This window comes from Phaenicophaeus curvirostris, chromosome 3 (genome assembly GCF_032191515.1).
Source record: "Phaenicophaeus curvirostris isolate KB17595 chromosome 3, BPBGC_Pcur_1.0, whole genome shotgun sequence".
NCBI lineage: Eukaryota > Metazoa > Chordata > Aves > Cuculiformes > Cuculidae > Phaenicophaeus > Phaenicophaeus curvirostris.
In genome coordinates, this window is record NC_091394.1 from 33,604,633 (window position 1) to 33,626,057 (window position 21,425).

The following is a 21,425-nucleotide window of genomic DNA, read 5'->3' on the forward strand; positions in this document are numbered from 1 at the left end:
GTGAGAGACCATACAAGTGTCAAACCTGTGAACGGACCTTCACTCTGAAACACAGCCTAGTTCGTCACCAGCGCATACACCAGAAAGTCAAAAATGCCCGAAACCATGGGAAGGAGAGCGACAAGGAGGAGACCCAGTCGAGGTATGGAGAAGACAGCGAAAATGAGTCTAGCCACAGTGGCACCAACCCCATCTCAGAAAATGAGTGCGACTCTGCAGGGGGCGTCGGAAGCCATACATCACTCATGGGAAGCCGAAAAGAGTCCCTGGTTGGCATGGCCAAGGACTCTCCTTGCAAAGAGGAGAGGCCGAGTGGGCAAGGAGCCAGCACCTGCCTCGTGGAGCCCACCAAGAGTGCCCGGAAACAGACAGCGAAAGACCAGGAACCTCGGGGTAGCTCTGAGCACGAGAGGCCCTCGGGTTTCATTCAGGACTTGCTGGAGATGCACAACAAAACGTCTCCCATGAATCACATCCTTGCCTCTACAGACAGTGCGCCTCAGCTCTTGGGGGTTGAATGACTCTCTAGGAGGTTGGACCGTCCCAGCACGCTAACTGAAGCCAGCAGAGCAGGGTTTCTGTAGTCTTTGTTTTTGGAAGAGCGACCTACAGCTATGGGGAGAGTATGGCAGACTGGACGTGGTGCCATATGCCTTTCAGTATAATAATGCAAGAGACTACAGTATATACTGATTTGAGTGCCTTACTACTTTATTAGATCTTTTGGTATCGTAGATTTTTTTCAAAAATGATTTTTTTAAAATATTTTAATGAATTATTTGGAGAGGACCTTTTTCATTTAAGCATTAATGTTACCTTTTGTATTGGTGTGCGTGAGCTTGTTCTTGTATATCTGTGATAGTCGCTGTGTTTGTTCTCTGAGCTGGAAATGGGGGCAGTGGGGTGGGAGGCCCTTGGATACCACAGCCAATAACTGGAAGAAACATTATGTGAATTTCGTATGAAATAGTCAGAGGAAATGCAGAGGAGATGTTGATTTATTGGTTTTTTTTCTCAGTAGATGTTCTTGCATTTGCCACACGGTGGAGCATTAAACCTGTTCCAGGCCTGAACAATGTGGCAGTTGAAGGTGTTCAAAGTGGTTCAAGCCAAAAGCAGGAAACACAATGAATTTCAACCTCACACTTGTTTCCACTTTTCAGCATTAGAAATGTTCTGTAAGTCCTAGGAGGTTTTTTTCTGGCCGTCGTGGACTGAGCATGTGTGCAGAGAAGAGTTATGTAGCAGCCTAACCTACGGGAACTACGCACCCGCTGTTTGATTCGCTTCAGTATATTATTATTGTTATTATTTTATTATTATTTTATGAATCCATCAGTTCGCTTGTCTCTGCAGTCAGCAGAAACCAATGGGCAATATTTGCCCACGCAGATGTATAACGCAGCTTGGATCCCTTCTCAAAATATTTTTGACTTAACGCTTTTCACCAGCTCCACTTCTTACGTTGCAGCTCTTCTACTGTACTTTAAATGAAACCCTTCCTCTGACCGGAGAGTCGAACGGAGGCCGGCAAGGTATCAGCACACCTGTACAGGGGAACGTCTCACTCGTGGCGGGGCGCGAGCGCGTGCGTGTGGGTGCGTGTGTGTGCGTGCTTGTCAGGGGAAGCGTGCGAGAACAGGGTCCTGTGAGGTCCCTCTGGGTGTGTAAGAAAGGTGCCACGAGTGCTGGCTTCATCTGGTTGCAAAATCACATTGGTGACAGCGTGTGTTACTTAAAGAGCAAAGTTATTCCGTCTTCCAGTCGAAAGCAGGCGAGAGAGAAATGCGAGCCTTACTGTCATCTTGCTACTGTCATGTTCTAGAGCAAGAAAATACTACTGGTGATGAAACTACAGATATAAGACATGTTAAAAATAAATAAAATAAATGAAAAAAAATCTTCCTGAGATTTTGAGGTTGATGCTTGAAGACTTGAGGTGTGTGTCTAAATTTCATATCAATAATTTAACCCCTTTAATGCTGGCAGCTGGAATTTCTCCGTATGGCTCCTGTTGCCGGCAACAGGTGACACTCCAGCCACCAATATTGAAGGGGTTAAGCGAAATGTATCCTACTGTAGCTGTGCATTCTTAGGGGTGCCCAGCGTTTTTTGTTGTCCTTGTTGTTGTTGTCGTTATTGTTATTTGTTAATTGTCCTTCAGTCATGACCTCTGGGACAGACAGAGCCATAATAGCATTGCCGGAGCCTCACTGTGCTATTCCACCACTGCAGCCCAGCCCAGCCCGCACCCTCCCTCCCTCCCCTCCTGCAGAATCGCTTTTCCTGCTCTTGCCAGACATGGAGGAAGTGGGCCTCGGACCCAGTCTATATTATATAATATATATCTATATCTATATATATCTATATCTATATTAAAAAGTCTCTGAAAATTTCTGGAGCCAGAGATCTCACTGTCCAGAATTCAAAGGAAGAGAAACGTTCTTGAGAATAGAATAAGAAAAAAAAAAAAGAATGGTTGAGGTATATGTGATTTCTATTTTTTGGTTTGTTTCGTTTTAAATAGGGATGTTTGAACCAGTTCAGAAATGAAGCTAACGCCGGCTATAGATAAATCAGTCACAACCAATGATTCATTTGAAACACTTACCCAGGTGCATTCTACTTAATTAAAATCAGTTCACGCATCCCTTAAATTGTTATTACTATTATAATTATAATAATAATTATTATTATTATTTGGGGTATTTTTTTGGTTTTGTAATTTGTTTTTTTTTGTTGTTGTTGTTATTGTTTTGGGTTTGGTTTTTGTTTTTTTTTTTTTGCAACTCTCCACACTAAACTGCGCAATACTGTGGGGGAGAAGCCATTACTAAACTAAATGCTGCAGAACGATGTAGCAAGTAATTAATTCCCAGCAGCCTGCCGGGACATCTGCTAGCAATAATCACTATTGATTTAAAGCTTTATTTAGCCTTTATCTATATCCTAGTAGAGTATAAGGTCTTGCCACATTTTATTGACATTTTTATTAGTTGAGTTTGACTGAGAACCGTTGCTGTTGTTGGGGTTGGTTGTTTTATTTTGTTCCCCCCCTTCCCCGGATATTAAACTGTGAAATTTATAATGTGTTAAACTATGGGTGAATCTTAGGCTTTAGTTTGCATGTTCAGCTAATTTGTCTCTATACAATTTTTTTGTTTGAAACTTTTTATTTTTTTTTTCTCCTCTCTCAGGGCTTTTACAAAAAAAACAAAAAAAAACAAACACACACACACAAAAAAAGGATCTTCTGAAATTCTTTTGCCTGAGTTGCAATGGACTCAATATTGAGGTAATTCAATCACTACATTAAGCACTTGACTGTGAAAGCGCAAAAAAATATAAAACAAAGGAAAAAGAGAAAAAAAAAAAGAGACAACTTTGAGGCTGTTATGAAATATCTCTTGGGGGCGATGTGACAGTCTGATTCCATTTTCAGAAAGATTCATCATCTTCTTTCTTCTCTCTGTGTGTCTCCTTTCTCTTCTCTCCCTCTCTCTCCACGAAGGAAGTTTAATTCTAGTGATTTCATCCCATGCAGGAAACAATAAATGTGTAGAATTCATATTTTTCTAAAGGGAACTTAAACTGCTGCTACGAATTGTGTACAAGACTGGTTTATGCCACATGAACAGAGAATCACACATTTGTTTTGGTACTTTTATTCCTCTTTTTATTCAGTTGTACAGTACTTCCAAATTCAAAATGAAAAGTAAAAGTTGTTCTGTATCAAACCATCTAAGCAATAAAATGTTATATTTAAAAATTATAGGTTACAGAATGGACGTGGCTCTTCTTGTGGGTTTGTTGTACCTTGCTTTCTGACTTCTCTGCTAGAGGACAATGTGCAAGCCAGAGCTTATCTGTGCAAATAGCATCAGTTTCTCTTCCTTCACTTGGACTGAGTTTGAGTTGGAGATGATTGCAGCACTTTGAAAATTCACGTTCATGTTGACCACCATTTTTTGGTGTCAAACCTCCTTGAAGCGGTGCTTTCGTCTTGGTGCAGCTCCATAATGTAGCAACTGAAGACGGCAGAAAGGTACTTTGGTGCCGATTTTCCTGCACAGGCGTTTAGTCAGGGTTCTCAGTCTTTTTTTAATTAACTGTAGCCCTGTAATCACATCTGTGAGTGTCATTCTGGCGCGTTGTGGTAATTAATCATCATTTTCTGTACAAATGAAGTAGGTTTCTGCCACTGTAGTTTTCTTTTTGCATAAATGTGTATGGCTGTGAAATCTTCAGGATGTATTTGAATGCCACATGCATGTGTCAAAAAAAGAAGGAAAAAAAAAAGGAGAGAGAAATCCTTTGTTTTAGCTTGTTGGAGCTGCCTTAGCTGCATTTTATATGCTTTCCTATGAATAAAGCACATTTCACAGGACGGTGAGCCAAAGAATCATCTGACTTGCTTATCCGGTTCTGGAGGGCAGGGGCTCGCAGCGAAGCTGAGCATCCACATCTTCCTAAGTCCTGCCGGGATGTTTTTTTCTGGCGGAGAAGCGAACCACATTCAGAATCAGAGAGACATACCCAGGGGATAAACTGCTGCTGCTTTACTCCCTCTGGCCTCCAGAGGTTAAGATTCCCCACAGCTCTCTCTGATGAGGACCTGAGCCCTCATAGCAAAGCAGGAACAGGTTAAAAGAAAACGAGTCAGCCAGCCAGCTCTGCCCTAGCCAAGGAACCTGATGAAGCAGGGCTCTGAACTCTCTCTAGGTGGGATGAAGGGGTGGAAACAAGATTTCTGAGGGAAGAAACCTGCAGAAAATCGCTCTCTTCTCTCTGCAACTCACTGCCCCGAGAAAAGTCCACTCCCCTCGCGAGACTCAAGGGAAATTCCTGTCTGAAGGGTGTGGGGACCTATCATGAGGTGTAAAATCAAGTGGGACGAGTTTATGTGTCTGGGAAGTGATTGTGGCCAATTAGTTATGGAACAGGTGACTCAGAAATCACTTCATTCTTGGCCGTGAAAGGATAGGACGGGTGTGCCCAGCCCTTTTCTCCTTCTGGCTAACTTTGACTGTGACCATTTCCTGAGCTGGGAATTTCCCTTCTCTTCTTGCCTTCCACAGGGTAACACCCTGCAGGTCAAGCTGAATTTTGCTCCTTGTTGGTGTTTCCCTCTCCCACTTCCCACCTCCTGTCATAGGGACAGCTAGAGTTGGCCTGAAACATCAGGTTGACAGAGGAACAGGAAGGTGGTGGTGTCTCCACGTGCCTCTTCCAGCTCGTTGGCTTCCTCACCTCATTCCCTATAGCTTTTTTCCCCACCATTTTAAAGGTGAAGCCGTAGGTTAACGCTTGATGTGAGCGGAAAGAGCTGCAGATACCCTGTATTGTGGATCCCTCTCACAGCAGTGCCTTGGGGTCCATGCACTCCCCTCAGAGCTTTAAGCTTTGGAGAAGACCTGTGCCACCACAGGGGTGCACTGGCAGCAAGGGGCACCAGGAGGGTAGTGGGTTTGGAAGCGCGGAATATGGATCTGAGGGCTGTGGACCATGGTGATAGGTAGAAGGTCTGGTTTGAGACAGCAGGCTTGGGTGAAAACAGGCTGTCCCAAAGCAGAATACGGAACCTGGTTGGAGCATCATTCGCCTATTTACTGATGCTGAAATGCAAACTGGTAGAGGGAAATTAAAGTGATTTTTTTCCATTATCCAGCTGTCATAAAGTGTCCGGCATTCGGGGGATGATGGGGCTGTTTGCCTGCACTTAGGTCTTCGGAAAGTGAATATAATAGGAAACAATTGTCTGTTGATACTAGCAACAGTGTTTTATCCTTATCTGTTGGGAAAAAAATGTCGTTTATCAAACAGATGAATCACAACTCAACTAGCAAGAAAGACAAGGGGAAAAAATGTACGAGAAACCTGTCCTTCACAAGCCTCCAGTCTGAGTAATCACACATGGCTTTTTCTTTAGGAATTTCTGTAGAGATTGAGAGTTTAAATAGGATTGAAAGTGTCCCTTTTGAGAACCCTGAGGGTTGGACTAACTGCCAAAGGGAGGAGCAAGACCCCAACATAGAATAGCGGCACTTTTGGTAGCTCAGTCTAAGAGAAACCATGTTTTATCATCCACTCTGATAACACGGGGGAAAAAAAGGTGGAGAAATGCATTGATTAGATTGTCTGATCAGGACACCTCTAACTGGTCTGTGGAAGAACGGACCACACTGCCATTTCCCAGGACTTGGGTACTTGAGCAGCCAACATCAGGGAGTAAAGTAAATAAAACCTGTACAACACACCGGTATTTTCTGGTGATGTGGGTCACTTGCTCCCCTGCCTAGGAGCTCTTTCCTCTCCAGTCTTTTCCTTGGCAGTATTTGTAATCACCCGCCCAGGGGAGAAGCTCACTGCACCCAGGCCAAAACAGCCAAGCAGGCAATAAGGAGGATGCTGGGCTTTGCTTTCAATCTGTTTCAAAAACGGAAGTGGAAAAGCAACATTTTGACTTGCGGGGGGGGCTTTTGAAAACCTCCTCATATCAGAGAGGAGCTGAACATTTCACCACAAGATGGTCCAAGGTTTGGGGACGGGGGATTACAGTGTGTGTGAGGGGGAAGGTGTGTGTCTAACCTGCTAGTGGGATGACGTTGTTTGAGTGGATGCCTCCATCTCAGGCTGCCTGTGCGGTGGGTGACCTGGGGGGATGATCGGTCACCTACCTCTGTGTGTCTCTTGCGGGTTGGTAGCCCCGTGTCACTGGGGTGACCCCTGGACCTTGGGTCCTGGGCGTGCTCTGAAGTTCCTGGGTTTGGCCTCACGCTGGAGCTGCCCTCCTCGTTCCATGTTCTCACAGGAACTCACAGGGAACAGAGGAAACAAATGACCAGGCACATGCTGTTGTTGCTGCCTGGACACCAGACACTTCTGATACCTGGCAGATCACAAGATTTCTGGGTCCAGCCCTGTTCAATGTCTTTATCAATGACCTGGATGAAGGCATTGAGTGCACCCTTAGCAAGTTTGTGGACAACACTAAGCTGGGTGGAAGTGTTGATCTGCTGGAGGGTCGGGAGGCTCTGCAAAGGGATCTGAACAGGCTGGACCGCTGGGCAGAGTCCAACGGCATGAGGTTTAACAAGGCCAAATGCCGGGTCCTGCACTTGGGGCACAACAACCCTGTGCAGTGCTACAGACTAGGAGAAGTCTGTCTAGAAATCTGCCTGGAGGAGAGGGACCTGGGGGTGTTGGTTGACAGCCGACTGAACATGAGCCAGCAGTGTGCCCAGGTGGCCAAGAAGGCCAAGGGCATCTTGGCTTGTATCAGAAACAGTGTGACCAGCAGGTCCAGGGAGGTTATCCTCCCTCTGTACTTGGCACTGGTGAGACCGCTCCTCGAATACTGTGTTCAGTTCTGGGCCCCTCATCACAAGAAGGATGTTGAGGCTCTGGAGCGAGTCCAGAGAAGAGCAATGAAACTGGTGAAGGGGCTGGAGAACAGGCCTTATGAGGAACGGCTGGGAGAGCTGGGGTTTTTCAGCCTGGAGAAGAGGAGGCTGAGGGGAGACCTTATTGCTCTCTGCAACTACCTGAAAGGAGGTTGTGGAGAGGAGGGTGCTGGCCTCTTCTCCCAGGTGACAGGGGACAGGACAAGAGGGAACGGCCTCAAGCTCTGACAGTGGAGGTTCAGGCTAGAAATTTTTCATAGAAAGGGTCATTGGGCACTGGCAGAAGCTGCCCAGGGAGGTGGTTGAGTCACCTTCCCTGGAGCTGTTTCAAAGACGGGTGGATGAGGTGCTGAGGGGCCTGGTTTAGTGATTGATAGGAATGATTGGACTCAATGATCCAGTGGGTCTTTTCTGACCTAGTGATTCTGTCATTCTGTGTGATTCCCTAGTCTTGAGCAATTAGCACCATCACTAGAGACAGTGGAAATATCCCTAAGGAGGCAGGTAGTTCAGCACAGCTGGGATATCCAAGGCAACAGCTCTGCTGAGCAGGTATACGGTCACAGTCTGTTCCTCTGAAGTAAAAACATTGGCAGGAAAAGTGTTTTGTTAATGCAGCCCCCTCCAGAGCCCAAAGCGTGTCCTGCAGATGCATGGGCTCGGGAATGAGCAAGTTTCAAGCTCTTGGCCTCTCTAAACATTGGTGTCTCCTAGTCACCTTAGTTGAGGATTGTGTCATCAGGAATGCAGTTTTAGGTACTTAACCCCTTCTCACCAGACCTGAAAGGATGACTGATACCAAGGAAGCACAAGGTGTTTCTCCTCATGTGTTGATTAAGTGTCAGACACCCTTGGCCCTATGAAAGGAGTCATTTGTCCTGTGGTGTGCATGTGTTTGCTTGGGACCTAAGGGGTGGAGGGGCCCAGCACTCAGAGAGGAGCACTCTGGGGCAGAATTATTTCATAGAATCATAGAATAGTTTGGGTTAGAAGGGACCTTAAAGATCATCTAGTTCCAACCCCCCTGCCATGGGCAGGGACACCTCCCACCAGACCAGGCTGCCCAAGGCCCCATCCAACCTGGCCTTGAACACCTCCAGGGATGGGGCAGCCACAACTTTCCTGGGCAACCTGTTCCAGTGCCTCACCACTCTCATCGGGAAGAAATTCTCCCTTAAGTCTAGCCTAAATCTGCCCCTCTCCAGTTTATACCCATCGCCCCATGTCCTATCTCTACAAGCCTTTGTGAACAGTCCCTCTCCAGCTTTCTTGTAGCCCCTCCAGGTACTGGAAGGTTGCTATAAGGTCTCCTCGGAGCCTTCTCTTCTCCAGGCTGAACAACCTCAACTCTCTCACCCTGTTCTTGTATGGGGGGTGCTCCAGCCCTCTGGTCATCTTTGTAGCCCTCCTCTGGACCCATTCCAATAGCTCCATGTCCTTCTTATGTTGAGGATTCCAAAACTGGACACAGTATTCCAGATGCAATCTCACAAGTGAGGAACAGAAGGGCAGAATCCCCTCCCTTGACCTGCTGGCCACGTTTCTTCTGATGCAGCCCAGGATATGGTTGTTGGCCTTCTGGGCTGTGAGCGCACGTTGCAACCTCATGTCAAACTTCTCATCAACCAGCACCCCCAAGTCCTTCCCTGCAGGGCTGCTCTCAATCACATCAGTGTTTTAGGATCTCTTGCCAGCTGCACCTCTGCAAGAGCCCCCCCTGTGTGCTGTCAGGGCTCATCAGTGGCTTCACCAGGGCAGTGAGGGTTGAGGGAAGACAAGGAGAACCCTGTTGTGTTTGTGCACTGTTAAGGGAACAGCAGTAGTTTTGTATTGTGAAAACGTATTTGTGAAGCTGTTTTTGCAGTAAGACTTTTTTTGGAAGAAACTTAGTAGATGAATATCTAGGAGAAAGAGAGTGAAGAGGCAGAGGGAAGTTGCCCTGCTCAAAGATAGCAGTGAAGACACAGAGTGACGGCAGGATACGGCACAGACTGGGATGCCTAACAGAGATGGGAATATCTACCTCGCTGCTTGCTGGTTGTGTCACCTCAGGGCAGTGAGAAGTAATCTGCACGTGTGTCACAGTGTTAATGGGGTGCCTGACAGAGGAAAGAGTTGATTGAAATCTCTAGGGAAACTAAAACCTTTGGAGTACTCCTAAATAAGAGGCTATTCGTTTCAGGATGCATCTGAAATCATGCCACAGAACTGAAACTAAGTATAGATGGAGCAGAGAAGCATTGCTGAGGCTTTCCAAAAATTGTAGTACTGCCTCCTACTTCCAGTTCTCAAGTTTATGCCTTGAAAAAAACTCGCATTCAAAGGAAGCGAGAAGTTTTTCGTATGTCAAATACTCGTAAGTGGGAAGACTTCTCTGGCTCACCAAACCTCACCGCGTAATGCAGTAGAAAACCTTGTAGTAATCCTCTGAGTAGCAGGAACTGAAAATAGCTTTCTCCTTTGCTGTGCTTGTTGTTTACTTCTCCTGTGCCAGATTCATCTCTCATTTGGCAGGGAAAGCTGCCAGGAGTGTATGAGGAAACTCTGGATGATGGGTGTTTGGAATACACTGTTGTGAAAGCATTTGAACTTCTCTAGGGCCTTTCAGCAAAGGGTTGTGAAGCAGCTTACGAACATCAGTTAATAGGAGGCAGTAAATAAGAGAAGATGGCTGGAGAAAAGGCTTTTTATCACAAAAAGCCTGATCTATTTTCATAATCTCAGTGGCAGAGGTTAATGTGGTAAAGGCCAGCTCTGTGGGCTGACTTTCCGGTAGTAATTTTTAGCCTGTAACCGCACAGGGAGCAAAGCCGTGCCACTCATAAAAATGTGCAAAGGTTAGGACAAAATGTCAGCCAGAGAGGTCGGTGGTTCTGCTGCAACAAGTGATCCAAGCAGCTGGGATACAAGGAAGAGCAAAACTTGTCTGTTTGCAGCAAGTATGCAAAGAAATGTTCCTGTGTGAGTCTGTGTGCACACAGGACCAACAGCCCCAGCCCTCAGTCAAGGAATGGGTGCAGGAACAAACTTGGTTTAATTTGGGTAACTAAAGAATCAATGTCTTGACCCTTCCTCCCATCTTCTGTTATCTAATTGTACAGAGAGTGAGGACAGCTTAGATTTGCAATTAGATCTGTTGCTTTAAATGAGCAACATCTGACCTTTAATGAATCTGCACTCAAAACCAACACCTGCATTTTATTTTAGGGTGTTGGCAGTAGTAGCTGTGTTTGCAACTCAAGTTTTACTTCATGATCCATGCTTGGGAATGGAAAAGCGACTGGGTGAAACCTATCTCTAACCAAAATAGTAACCTTTTTCATAGCCATTTTCTCTTACTTCTACTGAAGCGTGGCCCTGCTTGATGCATGGGGCTCCCAGGTAGCAGCTGGGGAGGAGGCAGCACATGTCCTCCCACGCTCTGTCTCACAGGCTGCTGCTGAGCAGGGTACAGTAGTCCTACATTTGCTCATTTTACCAATAAATCTCTCTTTGGTGTCAGGATACTTAACACCATTTCATCTGTTACCTTCAAATGCTTATATGACTCATGCTTTATAGGCTTCAAGGTTACATACATCAGGTCCACTATACTCCACAGCCAGAGAAAATCAAAGTATCGAGCTGCCCGTGCATACACGGCAATCTGTGAAAAGTCTGCACCACAACACAGTGAGTTTGATTTTTGATCTCCTGTCTAGATCATTATCAGCCAAGTATCTTTTGGAGTTGAAACCACAGAGGCCTTCTTGTGCAGCCACCTGAAACCCAGAATCAGCACTGAGCTGGTTAGAAAAGCTTGATAGGGTTGTAGTTAAAGAAGAAAGAATCAGGAGAACTGAGCAACTTGTGCACCTCGAGGTAACGCATTTTGGCACAGGTTGCAGAACCACAGGGTGCTTTGAAACAGTAGTTTGGTGAATGCACCTCTCATAAATAGTTTTTAATTTTTTTTCTGACCCAAACCATTCTCTTTAGCAGCTGTAAAAACACCTGCTTAGAAACCACGGCACTTCATTTGAAAAACATTGCCTTGAGAAGAGAAGGTCTAGGGGAGACCTTACTACCAAGTACCAGTACATAAAGGGTGTCTACTAAGAGGTGGCAACTCCCTTTTGCCATGGAAAAGACAAGGGGTAATGGGCATAAATTGCCCCTAGGGAGATTCTGATTTGACTCCAGAAGAAAATTTTTCACGAGAACAGTTAAACATAGGAATAATCTCCCCAGAGAAGTGGTAGATCCCTCTGCACCAAACACTTTTAAGGCTCAGCTTGTCAAGGTTCTGGGACATCTCATTTAAACTATACATCACCTAAAAAGGTTAGACCAGATGATCCTTGAGGTCCCTTCCAACCTGTCATTCTATGATACCAGTTCCTCACAGGGTTCCTATCATCAGTGTTTTGAACTGCAGCTGTGGGATGTTTTGCAGTTTGTCAACGATCTGGATCCTTGTGGCCTTTCCTTATTACTGCTTCAGTGAATCAATAACGTCTGTTTTGGTACAATTCTACAAATTCAGCAAAACAGCAATGATGGGGTGATGGCTCTTGAGGACCATCACTAAAGGGAGTAACCATAACCAGTGCTCCACCTAGCTTAAGGATCGGTAAATTACGTCCAGTGAGATGCTTTTAACAGCAGCAGAGAGTTCAGCCTCAATGGAACCTTGAGAGAAGGTCCTGCCCTGTATGAGCATGGAATAACACTGCAGAGAGAAGTCAGTGACTTTGTAACATGGTTCTTAAAATGCAACCTGAACCCTGTTGTATTTGTTTCTTATTTCTGAAAGACCGCTTTTTCTGTGGTGCCTAACAGCAAGATGCACCTCCTCTTTTCCAGCTTGCTTACAGTAGCAACCAGCTGGGATTTGTGAGGCAAAATGTCATTACCAGCTGTGAGAAAAACTTCCCCTCTCTATGAATGAACTACTATTACAACCAACTAAGGATTAAGTCATAAATACTGGCTCTAAGGAAAACATAACACACTTCATAATCAAGTTTGCTAGGGTATTTACACTTGCTTCCAATTATAACCTGTTATTTTGGTGACAACCTTTGCAATACTGTATGTGAGAGTTGTCATCAGATGCTATTTAAATCCTAGCTTTTCCACTCCAGTGGTAACCTGCAATAGGGTATTTTAAGGCTTTCCTCTTTTCTGTGTAGAATCCTGCTAAAGAAAAGAGTTTCTTCCCTTTCTCTCTCGGAACCTTACTGGTAAGGTCCTGCGTGCTGCTCGCTCTGTAGTGCTGTAGATCCAGACTCTTGCAAGGAAGGATGCTTTGTTGTTCGGGATGGACTGTACTCTTTAACTTTCATGGAAAACAATATTGCAGCTGGAGACAGATTGCGGAACTATTTGTGCCTGACCACAGTCAAGGTGCACATGGAGTTAAAAGGCCCAATTTCATCTAACTTCACTCGCAGCAAACCTTCCTGAGGAGCCCGGGACCGGGAAGCCAGAGGCGGTGTGTGTGCAGCATCAGTCATCCCTGCTTCTGCAGTACCTTGAGGACTCTGTAGGTGGCTATGGTCCGACGTTTTTTCGAAAGCAAAGGCAAGACACCAGCAGAGTTCCACATCGTCAATTATTTTCTCAAAAGCACAGAAAATAGCAGTGCTCAGACTTGCTTCAGTGACCATGATGTAAAAAGGAATTATTAAGAAGAGCCAGATACAGTTGCTACAGCATAAATGCTGCTCTTTGAGGAAGAAGAGACTCAGATATGTGCACTTGTCTGTTAGGAGCAGCAGCTGTTAGTGGCTTGGGAGATCCCTCCGCTGGCAGCTTTGGGTATTGCTGGCTATAATAATTGCCATCTAGTGTACCAAGTACTGCATCGTATCTTCAGGATAAATGCTCTAATTACACATGGTGCATCACTACAGCTTCACCTGAATCAAACACTACGCTGTTTAGCTCCATCCAGGGCCTGTGCGGTAGGACTGCATCTGCTCTATGGGAATATACCCCAAGGCCATCTTGACGCTTTCTCTTGTTCTGACACTTGGATGGCTATTTATGTTAACTCCAAGTATTCTAACCACCTGCAAGAGCCAGCTCTTCAGTTACAGTTTCATGATGTGAATTGAAATGGCACAGGGAAAATTCTGTTAAGGAAGGACAGACTAGCTGAACATGAATAGAGCAGCGCACTCAGGCGGCCATGGCCAAGAGCAGCCTGGCTTGTGTCAAAAAATGCTGTGGCCAGCAGGAGGTAAGTGATCATACTGCTGTACTCAGCGCTAGGGAGGTTGCACCTCGAATTCTGTCTAAGAGACTTTGAGGGGCTAGAGTGTGTCCAGAGAAAGGCAATGAAGCTGGTGAAGGGTGTCGAGCTCAAGTCTTATGAGGAGCAGCTGAGGGGACTGGGGTTATTTTGTTTGGAGAAGACATGGCTGAGGGGAGACCTTATCACTGTCTAAAACTACCTGAAAGAAGGTTGTAGGGAGGTGGGTATTGTCTCTTCCCCCGAGTAACAACTGATATGATGAGAGGAAATGGCCTCAAGTTGTACCAGGGGAGGCTCAGACTGGATATTAGGAAAAAATCCTTTACTAAGAGTGGTGAAGCATTGGAACAGGCTGCCCAGGGAAGTGCTGGAGGTGTTCAAAACAGAGGTAGATGTGGCACTACAGGACATGGTTTTGTAGTCAGGGTGATGGTAGGCTGACAGTTAGCCTTGATGATCTTGAAGGTCTTTTCCACCCTTAACGATTTTATGATTCTAAGCTGTGGTTTCCATGTAAGCTGAACAGACAAAAAGTGATGACGAAAGCAAGTTTCAATTTTCCCTCAGCAGTTAAAGGGCTGGAAAGTTGTCATGCTGAAATGTTATTGCATCTTGGTTAATATAAATTTATAATTGAGACTACCAACGTAAGAGGACAGAAAGGCAACACACTGCAATGGTTAGCTTTGAAAGAATAGAGAACAGTATGAATTTTCAAAAATCTACCTTGATCTTTTCAGGGAAACACTACAAATTGGGAGTTATTCTTAGTTCTCAAAGATAGAAATACATTTTAACACATCTTTCATGCTTTCCCTTCTTTAGCGTTTGTTTGGTCAGACAATGGCACTTCAAAACTACAGGAATTTGGCCTTTATCACCTGTCCTGGGTTCAGCTGGAACAGAGCTCAATTTCTTTAGCTTCTTGTACTAGCCTGCAATGAGAAGGTGGGGAGCATACAAGAAGCTGGGAGGGAACAGAGCCAGGACAGCTGACCCAGACTGGCCAAGGGGTTATTGAATACCATATGATGTCATGCTCCTTCCATAAACTGGGCGAGTTGGCTGGAGGTGAGGGAATTGCTGCTTGGGAAGGGGCTGAGCATTGGTTTCGAGGTGGTGAGCAACTGCATTGTGCACTATTTGCTCTGTATGTTCTTAGTGTAGCAGTACTATTTTTTCCTCTTCCTTTGCTGTTTTATATCTCAAGTGTCTTCAGGTTGTCTTTATGCAGCTTTTATCCCAACCCAGGAGTTTTAACCTTTCCTACTCTTCTGACTCTCCTCCCATCCCACCAGGGGTAAAGGACTAAGCAAGTGGCCACATTAATTGCTGGCTAAACCACAACATCACCTTGTGTTCCAGAAGCCTTTAAGCATCTTAACAGATTCTTTCCACACTGCTTACAGTATAACGTCAGTTATACCTTCTGGAAATGTAGGGGACTGTGGCTCAGTTCTAACAGATCAGAAATCAAGAATTTGCTGAATATTTTCCCAAGGCTCCCTTATTCTCCACGAATTTTTATCTTTGTATTACTTCATTGCCCAAAACTTGAAAAATACTTCCTCGCTATCCTTCCCACTCAGAACATTTGTAGAAAAGCAGCTTTTTAAGAATTGCATGTTTTTACTTGTGCATTTGCTACTACAGGCTGTTGACCAAGGAAGAGAGCACCAGCGCACCACTCAGGCTTTTTGGTGCCATACTCATGCTTTATTAAAAAAAAAAAAAACTACAAGAAAAAAAATAATCAAGTTTACTTTACAAAAAACCTGCAGTCACTTTCAAGAGATCAGATCTCACTTACAAATGAAAGTCAGCAGGTAAGAAATTAAATGTTAATTTAACATTTCAGTTGCAGTACATCATCTGAATTTAATCATCCAAAACAATCAGTCATTTTTAAACTGATCATTGATTGTATCTACACAAACAGTCATCTGCATCACTTGATTATAAAAACAACCCTGGGAAAATCTAGAGATGAAGGGAAAAGCATCTGAAATATATTTATTTAGCCCACCTATAAACTCTTGCAGAAACTGAAGGATCTTTCTGGCTTTGTTCTCCTTTGAGTTAAATACAATCCCTCTGTATGGTAAAGAAAAGTATTAGTATAAAGCTGCTAAATTCTGTTCAGTGAAGGGATTAAACTGGTTTAACATTAATCTATGTAGGTACCATCAAATTACCCTAGTGCTACGTCTTACTATTTCCATGGAAGCGTATTGTGCAAGTCTCAAGTAACACCAAAACACTCCTTCAACAGCCCCCGTGTCATTCCTATGAGGTAGGTACTGTCCTTCCTTTGGAGAACAGACTCTTAACTGCTGCACCATACATCAAGCATCCTGAAAAACAGGACAGTGAGCCTATGTTAGCATCTGACTTTCCTGCTGCTTCCCTGAATTCTGAGCATCCAAATACAACATTTTGTTTAGCACCATGCAATTCAGGAGTAAACACTGAAAGATGTTTTTGATTATAACCATTCCAAGGTAAATAGGGATGTTCAGCATAACTGTTTTGAGACAAGCAGGACTACTGCCATCACAAGTCTGCTCCCTTTATCTCCACAGCCTAATATTTTGTACACTAAGAATAAAGGTGAGACCTCATCCTGTAATGTTCCAGCAGCCACTCTTCTTGCTTGGTTTAAATGACACTAGGAAAAAATGAACTGCTGTCACAAAGCAGAGAGAATACAGAGAGCTGCAAGTATCAAAAGGAGTTCAGGTATAGCTAAATTAACAATCTGCTGCCACTGCAGACATGAAAGCTAAAGCAGTTTTTTGTACTCCAAGCATAGATTCATTAAGTTCTTACAATTTTTTTAATTAGTTACACAGCTGTGATAAAGCTATTAATAGTGGTCCTTCACACTAAGGCCATTGTTTCATTTGTAGTCTAAAATAATTGTTAGCATCTCTTACTATAATAAGAAGCCCTGGTTTACATCATCTTCTTCCACAGTCCTTGCTCTTCTATAACCTCACATGAGCGTTGTCTGGTAGTGTAGGAAGCTTGCTGAAAACCAAGCTGGTAAAACTACTAGCCTATATAAAAGCTTGTGCTATCACATGGAAGAGTGTGGCACAGAGGCAGAACTGCTACTTGTTCCATCTTAAAGTCAATGAAACTATACCCTACTCAGATGATAATAATGGTATCAGTAACACCTATGATACTAAGCTATCTGTATGGGTTTAAAAAATTGAGTAGAAAACTCAAGTATCAAAATAAAAGTTGTTAACCAGGAGAACAGATAAAGCAACAACTCTGATCTCTGACTTGAAGAAATCAAGAGTGTAGTAGACTGGCTTATTCACCATAAATAATTTAAGAGATGCCAAAGTTCAATTGCCACTATACACTAGAATGTTATTACTAAATTTCAAGGACCACAAACTAACAAGAAACAAGGAATTCAACACTGCTTACCACAAGCAGTAGTGGACTGCTAGCCAGAGTTCTCATGAACTGCTTCTGGCTGAGAAAGCTACTATGAACCATTCCTGTGAATGCCAAGTTGTATGATCAGAAAGACAACCTTGGTACAACTGAACTTTCCCCTTGGTAGCTCCTGTGCAAGTTGCTGAACTGTCTGCTCTCTTCTTTAATGCTTAGAACTTATGCATTTTGATGTCAGCAACTGAGTACAGACAAGAAAGCAGAAATCTTCAAATACTTCTTTCTCTTCCTTATTTCTACGCTGCTTCAGTCCTTCAGCTTCTCTTAAGTCCTGGTCAGTACAAGATTTCTAAAGGCCTAACTTGCTCCAGAACTCGGCAGTAAGGGTTAACTTACTAAACTAAACAAATAAAACTAGGATATTGCAAATTACTATCAACTGTTCTGATCAATTTTTTCCTTCTGGAATACTGCTGTATCTAGAGCAGCTCTCATCACCCCATCAAAAGAGTACTTTCCTATATTGGGAAGAATTAAGAGTACAGAGTTCAGGATTAGCTAAGGTAACCTGGCCAGAAAGTGAAAAAACCCTCTTGATTTCAGGTGAGGCATAATTCAAGAGAGGCAATTTAGAAGTTCAGTACATCAGGCACTGCAATAGCTACAGGGCTTTAGTAAACAAAGCCTCTAACTCAAACATTTTGTAGAACCAATGCAAGCTCCAATATAAGCCCATAAATTCACTACAGAGCCAATCAGCTAAGTTACATCACTACAGGAAAAGTGGTTTCACACACTTTGAGTAGAGTTACCTCTTATGAAGGCAGCGTTCAACCGTTTAAGTAACCTGTATGATGATCGAGCAATCTGTACTCTACCTGGGCTAACTATGCTATCAGGAAGATGAACGAAGCCTCTTTGGGGTTGCTTTTTCCATTCTTGTATTTCCATAGCAAGATGAGTCAAGAACACGTTCACAGTTCATTGTGGCAAAGTGTAAAGCAGTGCCAGTACAGGTAGTTTTGGAGCTTAGATGCTTCAAATATGCTATGACAATTTGCAAGTATTGCTCAGCTTTCATTGGCTCAGAAGTTCAGTCCCTGTAGAGCAAGTGTAGGTCCGGAACAGCACTTTCACATGTGGGGATCAGGAAGGGAAGGAAAAGAAAACAGTGTTCTCAAATCAATGCCCTTTCCTGAACTCAAGAAGCTTCTAGATGATCCCTCACACACAACTGCAATCGAGATGCAAACTATTCAAGCCTTGTCCAAGTGCCTGAATGGCTGCAAACTGACACACTGCATTATTTGCCCCTTTTTACTCTCAGTTAAATTACTGAATGCAATGGATGTGGATCAATACTTCAGTTCCTGGTAGTCATGTAAACTGTGCCTGTCAATAAAGAAAATCCTGTTTTTGATTACACCTAGCTTTTCTGCTTTTAGTACTGAACTAACATGTATAGTTAATAATGGATATGCACCTGTACTACCAGTAGGAAAGACCAGTGATTAACAAAAAATGAAATCAGAGTGGAAAGAAGTTCGAGATTTAAAATCTACAAAGGGTGAATTAAATAGTTTGCCATTTAAAAAGATTATGCAAATCATTTTCTCAACTCAGTTTCAAGTATGTACAGTAAATCTGAAGTCCTTGCCCCATGTAAAGCTTTAAGAAAAGTCCACATTTTGATACATATGACATTCTAGTTTTTGTGAGAAAACCCAAGAACTTAGGGGAAAGTTTTTTTCTGGATTAATCAGATAATGTCTTGAGTAAACATTGCAGAGCTACCACTATAATCATAACACCTAAGCTGCTGGCATGACTCAATAACTAACCATTTAACAAGTTGGGTATAAAAAAAATTTATGTAGTAATACCGATTCAGCACATAAATTCCATGCTTAACAAGTTCTGCTGCTGTGTAAGAGTCTTCCTAGCATCTATGCAGGTAAGTTCAGCTTTTTTAAGTCACTGCATGCCCACGTCAAAACAGCAGCAAAATATCTACCACTACGAGCAGCTATACCCAATTGTGCCTTTAGAATGCAAACTATGCAGCAATCTAGATGACCAGTGCCTCACCACTGAAACAAGAACACACACGAACTTCAGTGTGTGTGCACACTATAGAGAATAAAGTTAGTTACTGAAAAATGCATACAGATTCTCATACAGACATGACAATCAAGATAAAGTTACTAGACATTCAGATTAGGAGGAGGAGAAAAATCCTTCAAAGACAGGGTAGAGATGACAAGCCAGCATTACAAAGAACTCTAAAGGCACATTTCAGGTAACACGGTTCTGTTGAGACCAACTGCTTACACACACAGGCACAAACCGTAATGGCTACCTTCCCCCACGAGCAATTAAGGAAAAAAAAAAAAAAGAGAGAAGTGCATTTTCAGTAATATTAACACCATTCAATTAATCTGTTCAGTCCAAATGTTTAGCAGTATTTTCCTTATGGTGATATGGAATCTCTGCACTACTCCAATCCAAAAAAAACCAAGAACAGGCAGGATTAGTAAAGGTTCAACTGTTACACTAGTTAACATTTACTCATCGGAGCCCACTGATCTCTTCTGTGCCCTCTTGTAGGGCAACCTCCTCGGTGAAGCTTTATCTAGATTAAGAAAAAAAAGAAAAGGAGTTGCATCAATCGTTACAGCTACATCAGATTAGATGTTATATGACCATGTATTTTTCTCCCTCCCAAATACAAGCCCAACTGCCCTTCTAGTGCAATGCATCACCACAGAGAAGCCAGTTCAAACAACTTGTTCATGCTTTTTACATATCAGCATTCTAAATAAAAGGAAATTAAAAAAAAATGTTCCTTTTCTGTAACATGCAACTCCAAGGTGAAGGTTGTTCAATTTGCCAGTTACTAAAATAGAAAACAAAAAATCTCAAACAAAAAAAACTTGACCAAGCAAAACAAGCCCAAAAAAACTCAACAAAAAACACGAAAGAAACTTAACAGGAAGCAAATAAAAAAAAAAAACAAACAAAAAGAAATCCGAAGTGTCTTTTAACAATTAAACAGCCAAGAACCTCTGAGGATCTTGAAAGCCATATATTTCAAAAGATTATATTATAGAGCTTTAAACTAACTGGAGCTCAAGAAAACCACAACCAAAACTTAAACATTGGTTCTCCTGGCACAACTGCATGAGAGATATCTCTCGTCCTTCTACACCGAGTAAAGCCACCAAGAGTTCTCCTTTAAGATCATTCAAAACATGCTTGTTTCATCAAAAAAGGAGTCTTTTTCAAGTAAAAGTAGCTCCTGCAAAGGGTTCTCAAAGCACTTATCATGCTAAGGATCCAATGTTTTATATGAGGCTATCTAACCTCACACCAACCGATGCTACCGGTGATAGAAGTTTGCTTGGCATAAGGAAGACTCAGTAAAACAACCCTGACTACTATTAAGCTACTGTACTCAAAGTCAAGGTTTGTTTCTCACTGAAACAAGGTGCACTCAGCCATCAGTCATGATCAGTCCTCTACTCCCCTCACTGTAAAAACACCTTGACATTGCACCAAGGGAGCGGGGAAGCCAAGATACACATCTGCATTTTAGAGAAAGGACTCTGGGAACTGTTAGAGAAGACAACAGTACTTCAACTATATTCTACCAATAAGGTATGTTACTGGAATACAGGCAGAAAAAGTATAAATACACGTTTATAATGTATATAAAATACACATTTATAATATATATATAAATATGCAGTTGTGTTCTTCTGTTCTGTAATCTTTTGCTGCTCATGCTACATCACCAATCATTGCATGCAAGAAGCTATACTTCCATCCATGCCCAATTATCACATGGAAAACACATTAAGCACTTCCACTCCAGATCTACATGGTTTGCCTCACCTCTTCTACTCTGCACTGAAGCCATGGGAAAGCAAAACAAAAGAAACAGCAAGAGAAATTAGAAATATCCACAGAAACACACATAGTCTAAACAAATCGGATACTGGGCTTAGTATTGGCATTTTAAGTATCAAGTAGAACTTAGTGACTTTGGACTTGTGAAGGACATAAAGCCACGTTACGACTCGGCATTAAGTTAATATCCACAATGCCCATTTAAAAATTTTGGTCTACAGGTAAATCTGCAGACAACTTACAGAAATTTTGAGATGACAGATAATTTCTCCTATTTAAACACCTTTTGTGATTCAAGTTCTGGGCAGAAGTTTAATACTGTTGAAAAAGAATCTACAGGACAAATTGTAAAACTCACTGATAGCCATTATTGTATCGAGCAGTGAAGTTTAGTTAAATAGAAGAACAGACTGTTAACACAATAGCCTAATCATTAAGCACAGTGCATTCAACAACTT

At 43.0% G+C, this 21,425-nt stretch overlaps 2 protein-coding genes across 8 annotated transcripts in view; one reads left to right on the forward strand and one right to left on the reverse strand.

Annotated features, from left to right (window-relative positions):
* RREB1 (ras responsive element binding protein 1) overlaps window positions 1-3,774 on the forward strand; it is a 124,919-nt gene extending 121,145 nt beyond the window's left edge. For 4 of the 6 annotated variants that reach the window (XM_069853608.1, XM_069853607.1, XM_069853609.1 and 1 more), the window contains one exon: window positions 1-3,774. In XM_069853608.1, the coding sequence (XP_069709709.1) occupies window positions 1-521 (521 nt within the window). In that variant the 3' untranslated portion in view covers window positions 522-3,774. The other 2 variants (XR_011337160.1, XM_069853611.1) reach the window with 2 other exon arrangements.
* SSR1 (signal sequence receptor subunit 1) overlaps window positions 3,650-21,425 on the reverse strand; it is a 27,553-nt gene continuing 9,777 nt past the window's right edge. The window contains exons 8-9 of one of the 2 annotated variants that reach the window (XM_069853612.1): window positions 19,627-19,690; window positions 3,650-4,494 (exon numbers count right to left, since the gene is read on the reverse strand). In XM_069853612.1, the coding sequence (XP_069709713.1) occupies window positions 4,470-4,494; window positions 19,627-19,690 (89 nt within the window). In that variant the 3' untranslated portion in view covers window positions 3,650-4,469. Of the gene's footprint in view, window positions 4,495-15,696; window positions 19,691-21,425 lie in introns of those variants that run through there. The other variant, XM_069853613.1, reaches the window with a different exon arrangement.